Below are 20,177 nucleotides of genomic sequence, written 5' to 3'. Positions count from 1 at the left end.
GTTTTGGGGTGTTTTTTTGGCGGCACCTGCAGCATGTGGAAATTCCGGGGCCAGGGACTGAACCTACTGTGCTACGAGGGAACTCCAAGTGTGTACTGTCCTTGGACGAGAGGGTTTTGTGTTTGAGAGGGCTTGCATGACATTGACCAAAGATGGGTGTCCAGTGTCATTTTATACACCCCTAGGGATGGGGGGGCTCACCACTCCACTCTCAACGCTTCTGTGATAAAATTCTTTTATCAGGAGGGACTTCCCATCAGAAGGAGGTCAGCTGGTTCTACCTCCCATGGAGGCAGCCCTCATCCCACCCTGAGCCCCTCTTGTTCAGCACCATTCGCCTCACTTGCCCCCTGCCATGCAAGGACACCCCCTCCTGGCACATACACCCAGCAGGAGTTGGGGTCCTGGCTTCCATGTGGGGCCCCAGGGCTACCAGGGGTGGGGGATGGAGGCTGGAGGTGCTCACTGTTGAGAGCTAGGGGTGACAGCAGACTTGGTGGGATGAAAGGAAAACCTCACCCATGATGGAAAAACTCAAAGGAGCTTCATTTCAATAAATAGACGTTTTTCTTCAATGAAAACGTTTACACATTAGAAAAGGGGATACCCAGTGTTGTCCCTCCCGCCCTGGGGACCTGGTGAGTTCCATGTGGGTGGCTGTCACTCTATCCAGGGTGGATAGGGTGGCCAGAGAGCTGTCACCTGGATACCAGAGTCCTGTTCACAGCCTTGCTGGCTGCTGACCTTCAGGCACCTGTACAGCTGACCCATCATGAGAACAGGAAGGTTACTGGCTGGCCTGGGCCAGGAGGCTCCCAGCAGATACAAGAAGAGTATTTACAGTGAGGCTCTGGATAAAACTCCAGCCCTTCCAGAGGAGGGGGTGTGGTGGGTCCTCAATGGAGAGGCCCGCTCTTCATGCCCAGCTGTTTCTTGAGGGCTGGCAGCTGGGCCAGGCTGATGTTGCTGCCCCCGCAGACGATGACCACAAGGGAGGACAGCGGGGTGCAGAGTTTCCCCTCTCCCTGCAGCTTCTGAACCACCTGGCTGTAGACGGCGGCCAGGGCTGCCCCACAGGCAGGCTCTACCAGGATCTTCTCATCATCTGCCAGAGGAAGGGGATGGTGAGGGTGGAGCCAGAGTCCCACAGGGTGCAAGGGAACCTTTGGGCCATTGGTAGAGCATGAGCCAATCAGCGCTCAGCCTTAGCCTAACTCTGGCCCTGGACCAACCCCACCCCTCATCATTACCCTACATTGAACGGCCAAGGCCTGAGCCAAGACTGAGTTTCATCATCTGTGCTAGCACTGATAAAACCACTGTAATTTCCTGAACACAGTGTTACGGATTCTGAGCAAGAGTGCCAGGACATTAACCAAACTAAGTGTGGGTACAGGAGGACTAAGTGGCAACATAAATGTATATGGGAGTGACCTCTGTCTTAGGATAAACCCAGGAAGAGTCCAACTTAGTTAGAGACCTACCTCCAAATCCAACACTAAGGCTTGTAGTTTTCTTCTTTACCCCGGCTACCAGGAAGCTCAAAACCAATATTTTAAATACTCAGTTATTGTTCCCTGCTGTTATGATTATCAGGTTTTTTTCTTTTTAATTTTTATTTATTTATTTATTTTAGGGCTGCATCTGGGGCGTATGGAACGTCCCAGACTAGGGTCAAATTGGAGCTACAGCTGCCAGCCTACGCCTCAGCCACAGCAACCAGGATTTGAGCCGCATCTGAAACCTACACCGCTGTTCGAGGCAACGCCAGAGATCAAACCCGCATCCTCATGATTCTAGTCGGGTTTGCTTCCACTAAGCCATGACGGGAACTCTCAGACTTTTTCTTCATTTGTCCCTTTGGTCTTTCTATTTTTTCCATTGCCTTGTATTCCTTTTTCATTAATGGGAAGTTCTAGGGAGGGGACAGACACTGGTCCTCTTAAAAGGACTTGGCACTTACCCACAAACTTCTCAAGAGCGGCTACAGCCTCCTGGTCTGAGACCACTTCAGAGAAAACAGGCTGTTCCTGGAACACCTTCATGGCCTGAGCTGTCACGGTGGTCACGCCCAGCGCTTTGGCAACACTGAGAGGCAAGGGATGAGGGGGAGGCAAAAACAGAGAACGGAGAGAGGAGGGAGGCCGAGGGTCGGGATGGGCAGGGAGAGTGAGAAAGAGACACAAAGATGGATGTGAGAGGAAGGAGGCAACTAGAGTCCCTGGGCTGGGGGACCTGGCGTAGCCTCTGAATCTGTAAAGCACTGAAAAGTTCCAGGGGCTTGCTGAACAGAATGGAGTCTTCCAATAGGGCACAGATTGTTTGAAGGAAGGGAAAAGAGCATCATTTTCTGTTCAACATGGCAACTTGGGTGCAACCGCCTGAGAGAAATGTCTTGTGGGTCTCTGATGGGACTCCCAGGCTTTGCTCCTGGTTGTCACCTTCCCCTGCTTAACTCTGCTAAACTTAGCACTTCTCTCCCTGCCCTACCCCTGCCTTGTCCTTTTTCGAGGCTCAGGATTAAGGTCACCTCCTCTAAGGGGAGCACCCAGTTCCATGGCCCCCTGGGAATTCTCTGCCCCCATAACACAAACATAGCGATGGCTTTGAGAAAGCATGTCGCAAGCACTGTCTCAACCTCACAACAATTTCTGATGTTCATTGGTTTGATTTCATAGAAGGGGAAACCGAAGCAGAGAGTGCAGGCACTTCCCCAAGTTTGCGTGCCTGGGGTGGGGGGTAGGGTGCCAAGGCTGCAAGCAGGACCCATAACCCCAGGATGTGACTCAGTGTGTTGGCATTCTCCGCAGCCTCTCTGGCATGATTACGGCTTCTGTCCCCAGCTTGTCTCCCCTACTCACCCATAAGCAATTTGAGGACCTGGACCACCTTAGCCCTTAGCCCAGCATGTGGCTCATAGTAGCCACTCAACAATTATTTCAGTTCCCTACAGTGCGGGATCAGAGGCCAACAGGGTAGCTGTGGGTGCTGAGCTTAAAAAATCCAGAGGAAATTCTTACCTGGACTTAGTTCTTCCTATCAGTGCCAAAGACCTGTCTACTTCATTACCTGTTCTAGCTGCACACATGGATGCCCAATAAGACATTTCCCAGCCTCCCTTCTAGTAGGCATGGCTATGTCACTAAATTATACCTTATGAGAGGTAAGTAGAAGTATTGTGTGTCTTTAAAGGAAGGGGCTATAGATTCTGCTTGACTTCCTCCTTCCTGCCAGATGGAGTGTGGGTGTGATAGCTGGCACTTAAGCAGCTATTTGGGGCCATTAAGTCTACATGATTGGATGATGGAGAACAAACTCAAGGATCCTGGGCCCCTGGCTTCCTGGAGTTGCCTCTGGACTGCCTACCTCTGAGACTTTTTTTAACATGAGGGGAAATAAAGTTCAATTTTGTTTAAGCCACTGTTATTTTAGGCTCCTGTATGATGCGGCCAAACCTAATCTTAATTAAACACCATCTGTCAAAGGTTTGGGGCTAGGATATGAACTTCTTGGGAGCAGGAAATTTATTCACAACTCTTTCCCTAGGATCAGCCACAGTCTTGCACATATTAGGGGCCTGGTAAGTGGTTGGTAAATTAATGAGGTGTGTAAAACCCTGCACAGAATAACCCAAAATGATGAATTGGGCTTTTTATGCTAGGAAGTGTAATGTTCATTGTGCACAGTCATAAGAACTGGGTTCGGTCCCAGCCATACCACTCACGGGCTGTGTGACTCTGGGCAAGTGACAGTTTCCTATAAAATGAGGTGAGCATCAGGATCTACCTGGCAGTCAGTATGGAACGGGGAGCTCCCAAGCACTAGCTGAACATAATGGCTGTACCCCTGGCTGCTTACCTGGTAATCCGGGGCAGGGTGACCAGCTTGCCGGCCTTGGTGGAAGCGTTGAAGCTGTCGGCTCCGATGGTCTCTATGGCGAGGATGGGCACGTCCCCCCAGCCCACTTCCAGCAGCCCCTGGGCCACTCCGCTCAATAGGCCGCCACCCCCCACTGCCAGCACGATGGCCCCCGGCTTTGCACTCATCGTCTCCTTCAGCTCTTTCACGATGGAAGCGTGGCCTTCCCTGGAGGTGGGGGGGAGGGGGTCAAGGCTGGGCTTCCTGGAGCCACCAGGCAGGGGTCCTGGAGCTGTCACTTGTCCTCTGTACTTGCCCTTATCCCAGGCAGCTGATGGGCCTTGGGGCTTGGTCCCCTTGTCCCTGACTCCACCCTGATGGCCAGTTGCCAGCATCTGCATCTCTACCTGCAGGCTTCTCTGGACACTGGAGCACTATGAATGTGGCAGCTGTCAGTGCCAGGAGATGACACTCCCTGGAAGCAGCCCTCAACCAATTATGAGAATTAAGAAGCCATGGGGAGTGGGCACTGGTGCTCGTATCTGGGGATGCCAGCTACCAGCTGTGCTATGCTATACCGTGTGTGTGTGTGTGTGTGTGTGTGTGCGCGCGCGCGCGCTTCTAGTGATGTCACCGCTGAGCCTGATGGTGTGCATCATGGCAGATGTCCACTCTGTGGTGTAATGGGATGGCCACTACCCATCGCAGGTGACCCTGTGCTCCACATACCAGATGAGGGGGTCGTCAAAGGGAGGGACGTAGACCCAATTTGAGTTGTTCTTCACCAGGTCCTTGGCCAGCTTGATGGCCTCGTCCAAGGTCTGCAAGGTCACCAGGGAAGCAGTGGAGGGGATGAGGCACTGGGGGACCTGGCCCTGTTACCAGTGCCTCCCTTGGCCTTTGCCCCAGGTTGGCACTCACCTCACCCACCACCTTGACCATGGCACCCTCATTCTTGAGCCGCTGGATGGTGAGGGCAGGTGTGGTGCTGGGCACAACAATCAAGGCGGGGATGCCCAGCTTCCTGGCTGCATAGGCAGCTGCCAAGCCTGCATTACCCGCTGCCGGTGGTGGGGGGAGAGTATTAGTGAACTGCTTGCCCCCAACCTCGAGACTCTGAACCCTCCCTGGGTGATCACTGGCCTCCCCCTGGAATTCCAAAGTGGGACTTCTGCAAATGATGCAATGAAAAATGTTGCTGGGGAAACCAGGGCCCAGAGAGATGGAGCGCCCAGCCCCAGGACACACAGCAAGGGACAGGAGGAGGCATGCAAACCACTTACCAGAGCTGCAGACGAAATGTTCACAGCCTCGCTCAGCCCACTGCAGAGACAAAGAGGGAGGGAATCAGGCCAAGTTCTTCCCTCCTACTTGGAAGACCTTCCAATGATTTCTTTTGACCTGAGCCACAGCAGTGACAAACTCTGGCTTCTTTAATTGCCAGGCCACCAGGGAACTCCCTTCCAATGATTTCCATGTGTACTGACCCCTCCTTCCTTCACCTGGAATTTGTGCTGCCCTAGATTCTCAGATAACATCTTCCTTCCCCAAAAGGACAGCCTCAGGGAAGGCTAAAGGAGAGGCAGGCAGCTGGCTCTGGGATCAGCCCAAGAGAGGACCCTCTGGCACCCCTTAACCAGAGCGGGTGCAAATGGTGGGTGCTCAGGTGTTGTAGGGAATCAGCAGGGCCCAGCCTGGAACTCCCAGGAGTTTACACAGCACTGGCCCTGCCCTGTCCAGAAAGAGGAACTGCCACCCTTGCCCTGATGATTCAGAATCCATCCTGTACCGTTTTGCAGAGGTGTCCGATGCCCCGAATCTTGAAAGAGCCGGAGGGCTGGGAACTTTCTAGCTTGAGATAGACTGTGGTGCCAGCCACTTTGGATAAGGTCATACTGTCACGAATAGGGGTTCTCACGTGCAGGGGTTGTCCTAACGCCATTGCTGGGAGAAAAGGAAGGAAATCCAGAGGGTCAGGAGAGCTGACCCTGGTGCCAGCTGCTGCCATTCAGTAGGCAGTGCAGCTGGGAGGAACCCCGCCCCCCACTTCCCAGGAGGCCAAGGCCAAGGTGCAGATTAGAGCATCCTGGAGATCTGAGTTCAAATCTCAACAAGGCCACCCACTCACCACATGACATGGGACAAGGAAACTCCCTGCAACCTCAGGTACATCTGTAAAATGGGCTTAAGGGTCATCTCCGCCTTCCTTATCCCAAGAGACACCCACCCCCTGCTGGAAAGCTGTGGACATCAGAAATAACTTCCAAGCCTTGCAGCTTTTAAAAGTCATGAACTGGAAATGGATTTGCAGGAGCTGACTCAGAAAGCTGTAAGATGGTGAACTGACAAAAACAGGGGTGGGATACGAGGTATTTATTGTCTGTGCCAAAAAATGCCAGGACACACGCACAGGCGCATAATTCCCATGCATCTCAGGAAACACACACAAGAACCTGGTCAGCGGCATTCCCGCTGTGGCGCCAACAATTGACAGCATTGCAGCACTGGGACATAGGTTTGATCCCCAGCCCGGCACAGTGGGTTAAGGATCCAGCCTTGCTATACCTGTGGCATAGGTCGAAACTAGGGCATGGATCTGATCCCTGGTCTAGGAACTCCATATGCCGTGGGGCAGCCAAAAAAGAAAAAAAGAAAGAAACCAGTGAGAGTGGGAGCCTCTGGGGGAGAAATGGCACTTGGCATCCCCTTCTGTACCATTTGAAGGTTTTTCCATGTGCATATATATTACTTAAATATGCATTAAAAAAAAAACCTTTGAAAAGCCCATAGCAAGTTGGCGAAGCTTATTTTTTATAATTATTAAATTACTTAATAATCACTTTTAAAGTGATTACCATGTACCAGGTACCGATTTACAGATGTTAAATTATTTAATCTTTTTTTTGGTCACACCCATTGCATATGGTAAGTTCCCAGGGCGCCATGGAACCATGCCACCCTGCAGCAGCTGTGGGCTGTAGGATCCTTAACCCCTGCACAACACAAAACTTTCTCATTTAATCCTTTTAGCAATCCTAGGAGGCACCCTTATTATCCAGATTTCCTGATGAGGAAACAGACCATTTTTTAGGTTGACCACTGAGAGCCATTCCGATTCCACATGCACCTCCTATGACGATGCATTGATGCTTTTCTAGGTGGGAGGTGGGATTGAGTTTGTGCTTCCTCTCCTTGAAACTGGGGTGGAGATGGGGGGGCTGCGGCTGCAGGGGGAGTGACACAATGTGACCTCCAAGCAGTGGTGTGCTGGGGAATGTTTCACAGTGGCTTCTCCAAGGAAAGGAAAGCCCTGATCTCTATTTGGTGTACTTCCGTGATGTACATATTCTCCATGAGGCCAATTTCAAGCAAGAAGCAGGATGTCATTGAATGGAGATCTGGGAGGAGGTGGACACAGTCCACTCCTGAGAGCCTGTGTGAACTGGTTCTAGCACCCCGTGGCTGCCAAGGCTGGGTATTAAAAGACAACCCAGAAGTTCCCAGGTGGTACAGTGGGTTAAGGATCTGGTGTTGTCATTGCAGCGGCTCAGGTTACTGCTGTGGCACAGATTTGATCCCTTATCAGGGAATTTACATGCAAAAAAAAGGGTGCAGGTTGCAGCAAAAAAAAAAAAAAAAAAAAAAAAAAAAAAGAGGCAGTTCCTGTCATGGCCCAGCAGAAATGAATCTGATTAGGAACCGTAAGGTTGTGGGTTTGATCCCTGGCCTTGCTCAGTGGGTTAAGGATCCAGCATTGCTGTGAGCTGTGGTGTAGGTCACAGATGCGGCTCAGATCTGGCATTGCTGTGGCTGTAGCTCTGATTAGATCCCTAACCTGGGAACCTCCATATGCCTTGGGTACAGACCTAAAAAGAAAAAAGAAAGAAAGAAAGAAAGACAGTCAACTCAGCCTCCACCTAGCTGACTCTTGCAAAGCCCCTCCCTGAACCCAGCCACCATGAGGGGAGCAAGCCCAGGCTACTGGAGGAAGCCACAGCTAGATGTTCCTGCCTGACAGTTCCAGCTGGAATCCCAGCTGATGGCCAGACATGGGACCTGATTTGGGGATGACTCTAGTTTAGCCACTGTCACACTGCAGCCCCCAAGTGACCCCCAAGTGAGGACAGCCTGGCTGAGTCTAGTCAAGCCCCAGAATCCTGACAGATAATGAATGTTGACTGTAGTTTCAGTCACTCCCTTGGGGGCAGTTTGTCACACAGCAGTAGAGGGGAGTAGAGATGGAATTTGTCCAAGGTCACACAGCCAGTGAATGGGGGAGGCAGGATTTGAACTGGGGCAGTTGATGCCCAGAGCCCAGACTCTCTCCAAGACCCATGGGTGTGGCTCCAGCCTCCTCTGCACAAGCTTCGGGTGACTAAGACATTGAGTCTGGCCCAGTCTGGCCACACCCTTGCATACACAGGCAAGCTTTCCATCACTGCTCCTCCTGCGGAGTGACAAGTGAAACTGAGTCTCCTCAACTTGATCAAAGCTAGAATTGATTCAAGGGTGGTTGGGTCAGAGGCCCACTTGGTCTTCCCCTCCTCCACCATCTCAGGCAAGGGTGGCTGCTACCCCCCCTCACCCTCCACTGCATTTTGAAGGACACTGGTCCAGCCCCTGGGCACTCCTGGCCCTGGCCCCTCCCACTCCCAGAATGGTACAGCCCCCGGACCTGGGCATTAATTGTTCAGGGACCCCCCCCCCCCACCACACCCCCATTCCTAGATATGGTACAGATATGCCTGGCTTGGAAGAAAAGTGGAGAATGGTGTTCCTGACCACCCCAGGAGCCTAGAACCACCCTCCCCCCCAATGCACACCCCCTGTCTCTGAGAATTAACCAAACTTCAGGTCCTGGGATGGGGATCCACTCATCACCTCTCCCTTAGGTGTCTTGAATAAAAGTCAGAGGCTGGAGGCATTCCAAAACAGGGACATCCACACTTCTGTTTAAATTAACTTTTAGCTCCTGGAGGTTACTCCTCAAACAACAGCACCCCCATTCTGGCTGGTGGGACCTTAAAGTCCTAGGTCTTTGGCAGGTAGCTAAGCCCTGGCCTCTGGGAGCCCTCTGATTGGAGGTGGGAGGCATCCACCCCTTTCATGTGGTTTGGAAAGAGCCCCCCCACACACACACACACATAACCCCTGTCTCCCATTGCACTATCAGATGCTCCCAGGTGAGGGGGCAGATGTACCTCTCCACTGCTCTCTCCAGCACAGCACCTTGTGTAAAGGGAGCAGCTGTAAACTGCACTGGGCACCCATTCACACCTGCTGCTGAGGGTGACTTCAGAAAAGGGGGTTGTTCCAGGCACCAGAGGAGGGAGAGGGACGCTGCTGGCTGCCTGCCTACCTGTCACCCTGAAGTCAGAAGTTCCTCCCCCTCGCACTTGATCCACAGTAGGAGCTCAATAAAAGTGAATTAATTTATTTTATTTTATTTTGGTCTTTTTAGGGCTGCACCCATAGCATATGGAAGTTCCCAGGCTAGGGGTCCAATTGGAGGAGTTGTAGCCTCCAGCCTACACCATAGCCACAGCAATGCAGGATCCCAGCTGCGTCTGAGACCTACACCACAGTTCATGGCAACGCTGGATCCTTAACCCATTGAGCAAGGCCAGGGATTGAACCTGCATCCTCATGGATGCTAGTTGGGTTCGTAATCACTGAGCCAAGATGGAAACTCCAAAAAAAATGAATTATTAATATACCTGGACAGAACTCTTTAAGTGCACGATCTCATTTGACCCTTATAACAACCTCAAGAGGAAGGTTCTATTATTACCCCCATTTTACAGATGAGGAAACTGAAGCACAGAGCTGGTACTGAACCCAGCTGGTCTGGCTTCAAAGCATGCGGTTTTGTTTGTTTTTAGGGCCGCTCCCGCGGCATATGGAGGTTCCCAGGCTAGGGGTCAAATTGGAGCGACAGCTGCCAGCCTACGCCAGAGCCATAGCAACTCGATTCGGGCGGAGTTGCGTCTGCAACCCACCTACACTAAGGCTCATGGCAACACCAGATCCTTGATCCACTGAGCGAGGCCAGGGATGGAACCCACATCCTCATGGATTCTAGTAGGGTTCATAACCTGCTGAGCCACAACGGAAACTCCCAAAGCATGGGGTTTTATGCCTAACTGACCCTATCTCCCCTTCTTCCCCTGGGAAAACCCAGGCAGGCTGCAGGCACTGTGGTCCTGGGGATGGGTCTGAGGATGGGCACTTACCTGGCACAGGAGGCAAGACGGTGAGTTGGGTGGCTGGACAGAGCCTGCGAGCAGGGGAGGGTTTGATTGGAGATGGTCTAGATGGAGAGACTGGGTAGACGATCCACGGAGAGACGGAACAGGAGGGCAGGTAAAGCGACTTTATAATCCCAGGGCTAACGGGTCCGGGCTTTATTCCCAGGGCCTCTTCCAGGCAGCCAATGGGGCCTCAGGGTGGGCCACACCCCCGTCAGGCCCCGCCCCCTGGCCCCAGGCCGCCTGGGGGCTTCCAGGAGGGGAACCGGAAGCTGGCTCAGCCTCTCTTCCTGGCAGATTTTTCAGTCTCTTTACCAGCCCCGCCAGCCACTTCCCCCTCCCCACCCACAGCTTCTTCACTTGTAAATAGGGATAATTTGAGGAGGCTGCAGGAGGAAGGTGTGGGATAATGCACTTAAAGTCTCTAGCACGGGCTTAGCACTTAGTAGGCACCCAAGAAACAAACAAGGAGGAATTATTATTATTATTATCCTCATCTCTTACAGAAAGGAAAACTGAAGCACACAGTAAAAAAGACTGTCTGGCACTTGAACCCAGCCATCTGACTCCCAAATCTGCAATCTGAACACAGCTTTTTTCTTCCCAGCGGCTGCCCCTGCGCCATATGAAAGTTCCCAGGTTAAGGAGGCCCAGCCACAGCAATGAGGGATCCAAGCTGCATCTTCGACCTACACCATAGCTCGAGGCAACGCTGGATGGTTAACCCATGTCCAGAGATGGAACCCGCATCCCCATGGATACTAGTGTTTCCACTGAGCCACAATGGGAACTGCTGAACACAGTTTTTTTCATTGCTGACCCGTCATCCTTTATGACTCCTTGACCCTAGAGGGGCAGATGGCATTATGATGGGTAAGACCCAGCAGAGTCAGTGTTCAAATCCTGGCTCTGCCAGTTTACTAGCTGTCAGGCCTTAGGCAAGCCACTTTGCCTGAGGCTGTTTCCCATTGTAAAATGGGAATTTTAATGGTACCTCCCTCCTGGGATTAGTGGATGTAGGGAGGGGCTTGGAGTTGGTGAGTGTTCTGACCGTTGGCAGCCAACGCCATCATCATCACCATTGTCTTCATCATCATACAAGGGGAAGGGCTTGCCTCCCTGCCCCATAACAAGCCTCCAGTCTGTCTCTGGCAGGGGTCTATACATCCACAGGGGTGATGCCCCCACCACCCCCCAACACACACAAGCCCAGCTGGCTCTCTCCCTGGCCCCCTCGACAAAGCTTTCTTGTCTGACTGGCCAGGATGAGAATATCGATGAGACAGAGGGCAGAGGGGGCACAAATAGCCTGCACAAATAGCCCCTTTGCTGGCCCCCTCTGACCTTCCACAGGCACTCCCAAGCCCCCTCCTTAGTGGGACATCCACAGGTGTGTGTTGGGGATACAGGGGGCGGAGCTGAAGGGATACAGGCATCACTAAGCTCCCTCATAGACACAGCCTCCCTGTGTGCATCTCACCTTGCCTGAGCATCTGCTTGTGCCAGGTCAAATGTTTCCCGTTGGGGGGTTTCCCTTACCCCCAGACAACCAGGTGAGCGGGCGTTTTGAGTCCCATGTCACAGGTGAGAAAACAGGCTCAGAGATGAAGTGATTACCCAAGATCACTCGGGAGGCAGGGATGAAATGTGTGGACTGAAATAAAAATGTGCAGCACCAGGAAGTTCCTGTTGTGGCTCAGCGGTAATGAACCCGACTAGTATCCATGAGGATGAGTGTTCGATCCCTGGCCTTGCTCAGTGGGTTAAGGATCTGGTAGTGCTGTGGCTGTGGCGTAAGGTGGCAGCTACAGCTCTGATTCGATCCTTAGCCTGGGAACCTCCATATGCCGCATGGGTGACCCTAGAAAGAAAAAAAAAAAAAGTGCAGCATGAGAGTTGAGGGTTTCAGTTGCATTGGGGGACTTACTGAGAAGAGTGGCCTGGGAGACAGCTAGCTCCCAGAGAGCTCGGGGAGGTCGGGATATACGCGATGTGGTGAAGAGGGTAGGTGCACACATTTGCACAGAAGGTTGTTGCTGCTAGTCACCAAGAACAGATGTCTCTGTTAATGACTTTAGTGCTTTTCTAGGTATGAGAAGAGTCAAGAAATTGGGTTCCTAAAATTTTCTCCCGAAAATATCTATCTGAAGGCCTGTTCATCAGTTTTCCCAGAGCACAGGGTCCCCCATTCCTAAAACCTTTCAGGGTTTGTTGAAGGTCAGCAACTGCAGTGGCTAGAGACTTCTAGAACCAGACAATAAGTGACATTTTTAACTTATTTTTATTTTTTTAGGGCCACACCCGTGGCATATGGTGGTTCCCAGGTTAGGGGTCTAAATCGGAGTGGTAGCCGCTGGCCTACACCACAGCCACAGCAACAAGGGATCAGAGCATCATCTGTGACCTACACCACAGTTCACAGCAACACCAGATCCTTAACCCACTGAGCGAGGCCAGGGATCGAACCTGCCTCCTCATGGATACTAGTCTGGTTCATTACTGCTGAGCCATGACAGGAACTCCCAATGAGCAACATTTTAGTTGTCAAACGCAAATTCTGGAATTCTGAGTCCTTTGTGAACAGAAGGCTGATGGAGGGGGTGGAGGTGGGGGGTCAGGAAGGACATCTGGCCCAGGCTGGTCACAATCTGAGGTCCCAGATAGGGGAGTTCCTGCTGTGGTGAATGGGATCAGTGGCAGCTCTGGGGCGCAGGTTCGATCCCTGGCACCTCACAGTGGATCAAAGATTTGGCATTGCCAAGCTGTGACTTGGATCTGCTCCCTGGCCAGGGTACTTCAGATGCTATGGATTGGCCAAAAAAAAAAAAAAAAAAAGAAAGACAGAAAGAAAAAAGTCCCAGATAGGAGTTCCTGCTGTGGCATGGTGGGTTAAGGATCCAACTGCAGCAGCTCAGGTCACTGCAGAGGTGGAGTCTGCAGCTGTGGTATAGGTTACAGCTGCGGCCTGGATTCAATCCCTGGCCCAGGAATTTCCTTCCATATGTTGCGGGTGTAAGCCAAAAAGTTAAAAAAAAAAAAGTCCCAAATATAGGCTTCAGGTATGCTAGGGTGCTGGATTAATCTTCACTCCAGTGAGCAGTGTCCTGACTGGGTGGTGGGAAAATGCAAGTGGTGGAGACAAGATTAATTCTTCTGACCTCTCTGGATTGTTCCATTTGTTTCAATGAGAATGGATCACTGCTGTGATTTGAAGAGCACCAAACTAAGAAAACCAATCACATAAGAACCAGAAAGAGAAAAAAAGACAAAACATATATCACTGTTGGTGATATCCTGTCTGGGCCTTTAAAAAAATAGTAAGTTTTTTGAGATATAATTCACAAAGCATACAGTTCACCCATGTACAGCTTTAGTACATTTTCATCGCCCCATAAAGAAATCCCCTATCCATTAACAATTCCCCCCCACCCCCGGCAACCATTGATCCGCTTTCTGTCTTTATGGAGTCTCCTCTTCTGGACATTTCATATAGATGAGATCATACACTATGTGGCCAGTTTTGTCTGGCTTCTTTTGTGGAGCATCCTGTTTTCAAGGTTCATCCACATTGTAGCCTGTATCAATGCTTCATTCTTTTTATGTCTTAATAGTATCCCATTGCATGGCTAGATCACATTTTCATTATCCATTCAGCAGCTGATGGACATTTGCCATCTGGGCATAGCTTCGTTTAAAAAAATATAGAAAATATGGACATGTGCGGGCACATGTATGGTTCTATGTCCCATCATATGGATAGAAATCAGAGACCCTAAGAGGGTAGAGGGCTCACCTCTGGGAAACAAATGGAGTAGAACAGGTAAGTGTCAGTATGATGCAGACATTCTTCTGACGGGTCAGCTGCTGGAGGGTCTCAGAGGAAGGCTGGCCGCCGTCATTGCACAAACCACAGTGAGATCAGTTCATGCCTATGACTCTAGCATCCAAGATGCATGTTTTCAGATAGCAAGTCGATCAGTTCCCTGACAGGCCCAAGTTCAAATCTAACTCTTGCCATAAACTTGCTGTGTGACCTTGGACAAATCACTTAATCTCCCTGTGCCTCAGTTTAACTGATAGCATAGTAGTATCCACCTTAGATTTAATGACCTAATTGATATAAAGTTATAAGGACAGTGCCCCTCCCCGCCCGCATAGTGGGCACTTGATAGGTGATGCCCATTTTCGTTTTCTGGTACTCAAGAGGGCATTTTTGTCCCTGGGTATTAGGGAACAAAGGCGTTCTTTTCCTATCTTGTCCTCCTTTGAAAGGTCTTGAGAGAAGCAGGGGAGGAAAGTGGAAGTTCCCTTCCCCCATTTAACAGATGGGCAAACTGAGGCTGGGATCTATCCCAACGGAGGAAGGCAAGGGCACAGCTGGTACTCCCAGGAGGAGGGGCGGGAGTCTGTCTCCTGGAACCCTTGGCAAATTGCCTCCCTCACCTCTGCCTGCTGGCTCTGTTTCATCACACCCAGATCAGTGTGTCCTTGGCTGTGAGAGGTGGGGATGCTGACGACTGTTTTCATAGCTCTGGCAAAGAACAGACAGCTCTCACTTCTGTTTGCCTTCCCCCACAGGTCCAGGCAGCCCTAGGTCTCCTGATTAGTTAAGGTCTCTGGCTTCTGAATCCATCAGATCTTGGCTGAAACTGACATCCAGCTGTGGAGTCTTGGGGTGGTCACCGAACTTCCCTAAGCTCCAGTTTCCTCCCTCAAGAAATGGGAACGAGAAGTTGCCATCATGGCTCAGTGGTAACGAATCTGACTAGTATCCATGAGGATGCTGATTCGATCCCTGGCTTTGCTCAGTGGGTGAAGGATTCAGTGATGCCCTGAACTGTGATGTAGGTCACAGATGCAGTTCGGACCCTGTGTTGCTGTGGCTGTGTTGTACACCAGCATCTGCAGCTCCAGTTTGACCCCTAGCCTGGGAACTTCCATATGCCTTAGGTGTGGCCCTAAAAGGCCAAAAAAAAAAAAAAAAAAAAAAAAGTAAAAGAAAAGGAAAGAAATGGGTATGATGATCTCTGCCTGGTATTGCAAGACAGAGATAATGGCAGCCCAGTGCCTGACTTGAGAGCTGGGGGTAAAGGCTCAAATCATAGTAGCTGATATTATGATTATCTTTGGTAGTTTCATTATTATCTAGGACTTTCCCACCTCTCTGGTCCCCTCTTCTCCCTTCTGGCCTGGCTCCTCATTCATGTTTACTCCCCATCAGGTCTGGGTTGGAGCCTCTTTGAGCTTCTAGAGCCTGGCATCCCCTGGAGCCTCTGCCCCGGGGACCATGAGCAGCCTGTACTAACTTGTTCCCACTGATTTCCCCACTCTGCTCTCCATTCACTCAACATCCTATAGTGCACAGGACAGCCTCCCCAGCCCCCAACAAAGAATCATCCGGCCCCAAATGTCAGTCGTACTGAGGTTGAGAAATTCTGCTGAAGCATAATATGGAATGAAGCTATATCCTCCCTTGTTCTATCTTCTCTACTTCTATTAATATGACCAAGTGAAATTAATTAATCCCATGTGGGTGCTGTTCTATGTCCAACTCAATCAGCCCCAGAGAAATTACAGGATTTTTTTCTTGATGAGATCAATATAATCCAATCAGGCTTCCCCTGTTTTGGAGTTAATGCATTTAATGTCTGTGGCCCTGCCTGTGGGACTGGGCAGCTAGCCCTCTTCAGTTTCATTCACTTGGCTTCAATCCATCATTCAATTTGGTCAAGACCTTTTGGAACCCTCCTTGGGCCATTTGACGGCGCTGTCCATGGTGAGGCCACCCCCTTTGCGTCACCCCAAACACAATAAACAGCCTCTTGGTGGGCCCTGATGGCTAAAACTGGCCACACTGGGGCCTCCCCACCTTGGGATTCTCATCACCCTTCAATCAATATGTGAGGAGTTGACTTGGTGCAAATGGCCGAGTTTTGTTCAAAGTTCACCAAAACCAAGATATCTGCAGTGGGCTTCAATCTCAGAACACAAACCCTGTGCACAACAAATGAAGATTTATTTATTTTCCACTAACTTGGCTTAATTTTTCTTTCAAGCAGATAAACAATTGGAGGCAAGGAGGGGTTTCCCTTCCCCGCAGGGGTGGCAGTGACATTCCTGGGCAGAGTCAACACAAGATGGGGTTGGGTGCTGCCTGGTCCTCTGTGGTCTGCCCCCCACCCCAGCTTGCCTGGGGGCCCTTCCTCATTCCCAGCCACGTGGGTCCTTGTTCCCTAGTCTGGGGTGCTTGAGCAACAATTCAGACTCAGTGTCTTCCCTCTCCTCTCTGTTTTGGCCACTGCCTTAAAACTTTCTCCTACCTCCATTCCCTGAGGCAAGAGCATTCCCTGTGTGTAGGGGACCGCCCCCCCCCACCATCACAACCCCCCCTCATCTCTCTGACTGTCTTTGTCTCTCACTGTTTCTCTGTCTCTCTCTTCCTCTGTCTCTCTCTCTCTCTCTGTCCTCCCCAGGGGCAGAAAGGGAGGGGCAGGAGTGATAAATTAATATTCTCAAAATGATCATTCTTCAGGGAGCTCCCATTGTGGCTCAGTGGATTACGAATCTGACCAGTATCCATGAGGACGCAGATTCGATCCCTGGCCTTTCTCAGTGGGTTAAGGGCCTGGCGTTGCCGTGAGCTGTGGTGTAGGTTGCAGACGCGGCTCGGATCCCGAGTTGCTGTGGCTCTGGCGTAGGCCGGTGGCTACAGCTCTGATTGGACCCCTAGCCTAAAACCTTCATATGCTGTGGGTGCGGCCCTAAAAAGAAAAAATTATTATTCCCATCATACATGACTCCTGCTATGCATTTCACCAGATTATGCAGACAAATAATTATGGTGGTGGGGGGGATAGTGTTACTGCTGATCCCGGGGTGGCTTCTATTCATTGCCCCTTCTTTATTTAATAATTATAGAGCCAATTTCTTTTCCAGGTTTTTCTCTGTCATGTGGTAGCTTCTCAATATCTGTATCTAAGCAGTAGGCCTGTTTCTCTCTCCACTTTCTTTTATTTTTTTAAATTGTGTTTTGGCTGTGCCCTGGGCATGTGGAAGTTCTTAGACCAGGGATCGGACCAGAGCCACAGCTGTAACCAGAGCACCACAGCAGCAAGTTCAGATCCTTAATCCACTGAGCCACCAGGGAACTCTTCTCTCTACTCTAAAACATAGGATTTTAGTTAACTAAACTTGCTTTGAATAAGAATGATAAAAGTCTCATTATTTAAGCACCCTCAGAGGAGAATCTTTCTGCAAAGTGAAGAATCCTCTTGTAAGAAATATTATTTCTGGAGTTCCTGTCGTGGCTCATCGGAGACGAATCTGACTAGGAACCATGAGGTTGTGGGTTTGATCCCTGGCCTTGCTCAGTGGGTTAAGAATCAGGCATTGCTGTGACTTGTGGTGTAGGTCACAGATGTGGCTCAGATTTTGCATTGCTATGGCTGTGGTGTAGGCCTGCTGTAGCTCTGATTCGACCCCTAGCCTGGAAACCTCCATATGCCACGGGTGTGGCCCTAAAAAAGACAAGACAAAAAAAAAAAAGGAAAATATTATTTCTTACAGGGACTGAAACAACCTTTTAATTTTAGAATAGTATCAAATTTGTTGCGGAAACCTGGTCTCTGTGCACTGCTGCTGAACTGAAACTCGGAGACGGAGTTTTGAATGAAAGAGAAAAGAACAGCTTTATTGCCTTGCCAGACTTTCCTGATTTTGGGTGACCTTGACAGATCTGAACACAACTGTGGTGGATTTTATGGGTTTTTTTCTCATGAGTGGACAGATGGGGGTTATAGGATTTGGAGAGGAAAACCATGGAGGTGAAGCATCCTTCTCATCTCATCCCATCACTTCAACGCCACACACTAGCTACCAACCTGACTCATCACTGAGGATGCTGATCTTGATCACCTGGTCCAGGTTGTCAAGCGTTTCCACTACAAAGTTCCTCCTTTTCCCGGATGTGGGTTTTTTTTTTCTTGAACCCGCAACCTCATGGTTTCTAGTCAGATTCATTTCCTCTGTGCCACAACCGGAACTCTGATGTGGGTTGTTTGGTTGTTTTTAACTTGCATCCATCTGTATCCTACCTGGTCCCGTCTTTACTTGGGGGACTTCCTCTTCCCTCTTTGATGCCTTCTGCCTGCCTGTCACTCAGATGTGTCTGGGGGGCAGGGGGATCATTACACAAAGCCCAGGGATTGACTAACAGCTTCCCCTTTCCCTGGTGACAATAACACCTCTGAGGTTGGGTCTATATCACCACCTGGACAGAGTCTCCAGCCCTGTGCTGTGCGGTGTGGCAGCACCTGCTTACCTTCAGTTATTTACACTGAATGAGTCAAAATTAAAGAAAGTTACAATTCAGTTCCACATAGAATTCCATGGTGGGGTATCATAATTTTTTAACCATTTCCCACTTGAAGGGCATCCAAACTTCCAGTTTTGTTTGTTTGTTTTTGTTTTTGCTATTTGAAACAGCAGTCTGATAAACATTCTCACCCATATTCCTACCCTCTGGTATTTTGTATTTTGGAGACTAAATCTCCCAAATTACTATTTCTTTGTCTGGAGTTCCCATTGTGGCTCAGTGGGTTAAGAACCTGATTATTATCCATGAGGATGTGGGTTCAATCCCTGGCCTGGCTCAGTGGGTTAAGGATCCGGCATTGCCACAAGCTGTGGTATAGGTTGCAGATGAGGCTCGGATCCTGCGTCGCTGTGGCTGGCTGTGGCTGTGGCCAGCAGCTGCATCTCTGATTCGACCCCTAGCCTGGGAACTTCCATATGCTGTGGGTATGGACCTAAAAAGACAAAAAAAAAAAAAAAAAGACCCAGGGCCGAATGCCAGCTGGTTACTCACTCTAGGCTCATGGCTTGGCTGTGCAAACCCGAGTTCTTTTACTTGATTATGGAACTGAGCCACTGTGGCTTGGCAAGTGTATGACGCAGAGTCCAGGGTTAAACCTGCATAGCAGGAGGGCCAATGGCCTGCAACCAAGCTCCATCCCTCTTCTTTACGCAGTTCCCTTGCCCTGGGAACAAGCAGGCCAGCCGGGGGTGAGGATGGTGAAATGAAGCTTAATGAATAATCCAGAGGACTGGCCAGGGTGGGTGTTTGGCCATCTAAGACGTCAGAGACAGGGTCTGGCTGTTGGACGTGGCTCTGTATGGGGATGGGTCAGTGACCTGTCCCCTTCTCCAGCCTCACGCTCTCTGGTGCATCCATTCTGGCTTCCCCACCCCATCCTCTTCCAGGTTGGAGCTCTGGCTCTGCCACTGCTCTGTGACTCAGGAAAGGGACTTGGCCTCTCTGAGCCAAGTCTGATTCCACAATGTGGAGTTCATTACAGTAACCACCTCCCTCAGGGTGTTGTAACCATCATGTGACAGAAGGATGTCATATTCCCAAACTTTGGTTATTCATGTGTTGCCTTTGCAATTTTTGCCACACTGTTGTGTCATGTCTTTTATAATGCTAATAATTATAATTATCGTTCTTACTGTTCTAAATATTTTACATCTACTAACTTTTTTGATCCTCACATCAACTGCACTACAGAAGTAGTATTTTATCCCCATCTTACACTTGAGGAAAAAAGGCACAGAGAGGTTAAGCAGCTTACCCAAGGTCACACAGCCTGTAAGCGGCAGAGCTGGTATTTGTACTAGAACCTGGCTTCAAGGTCTGTGTTCTTTTTTCGAGGGTGGGTTGTCTTTTTAGGTCCTCACTGTGGCATATGGAGGTTCCAACGCCAGGGGTTCAATTGGAGCTGTAGCTGACAGTCTACTCCACTACCACAACACCAGATCCTTAACCCACTGAGCGGGGCCACGGATTGAACCCCATCCTCGTGGATACTAGTCTGGTTAGTTAACCACTGAGCCACAATGGGAACTCCAAAGGTCTGTGTTCTAATTGTTAGGCATTCTGCTTCTTCATGCCAGAAACTTACTGCTACTATTTAATGTATTTTTTTTTTTTTAAATAGGCTCAGAATTCCTGTTGTGGCACAGTGGAAATGAATCCAACTAGGAATCATGAGGTTGTGGGTTCAATCCCTGGCC

The 20,177-nt window shown here is 50.2% G+C and overlaps 1 protein-coding gene across 1 annotated transcript; it reads right to left on the bottom strand.

Moving 5' to 3' along the window:
* Positions 1–548: 548 nt before the first annotated feature.
* On the bottom strand, positions 549–10,230 carry SDS (serine dehydratase). Its single transcript, XM_047761761.1, has 8 exons — positions 10,092–10,230; positions 5,648–5,802; positions 5,142–5,181; positions 4,780–4,919; positions 4,588–4,679; positions 3,859–4,086; positions 1,964–2,088; positions 549–1,105 (listed from the first exon to the last, which is right to left on the bottom strand). The coding sequence occupies exons 2-8, from the start codon at positions 5,798–5,800 to the stop codon at positions 897–899; spliced, it is 987 nt and encodes a 328-aa protein (XP_047617717.1). The 5' UTR covers positions 5,801–5,802; positions 10,092–10,230; the 3' UTR covers positions 549–896.
* Between the last annotated feature and the right edge of the window lie 9,947 nt (positions 10,231–20,177).

Source organism: Phacochoerus africanus, chromosome 15 (genome assembly GCF_016906955.1).
Source record: "Phacochoerus africanus isolate WHEZ1 chromosome 15, ROS_Pafr_v1, whole genome shotgun sequence".
Taxonomy (NCBI): domain Eukaryota; kingdom Metazoa; phylum Chordata; class Mammalia; order Artiodactyla; family Suidae; genus Phacochoerus; species Phacochoerus africanus.
The sequence above is the reverse complement of the archived record's forward strand: the minus strand, read 5'-3'. Positions and strand labels throughout refer to the sequence as shown.

Excerpts from the sequence above, each read along its gene's own strand:
- SDS (XM_047761761.1), bottom strand. The coding sequence starts at position 5,800 with ATGGCGTTAGGACAACCCCTGCACGTGAGAACCCCTATTCGTGACAGT. Across the intron at positions 5,182-5,647 it reads TCGGACACCTCTGCAAAACG|TGGGCTGAGCGAGGCTGTGA; the intron begins GTACAGGATGGA and ends TTGTCTCTGCAG. Across the intron at positions 4,680-4,779 it reads TGGTCAAGGTGGTGGGTGAG|ACCTTGGACGAGGCCATCAA; the intron begins GTGAGTGCCAAC and ends GTGACCTTGCAG.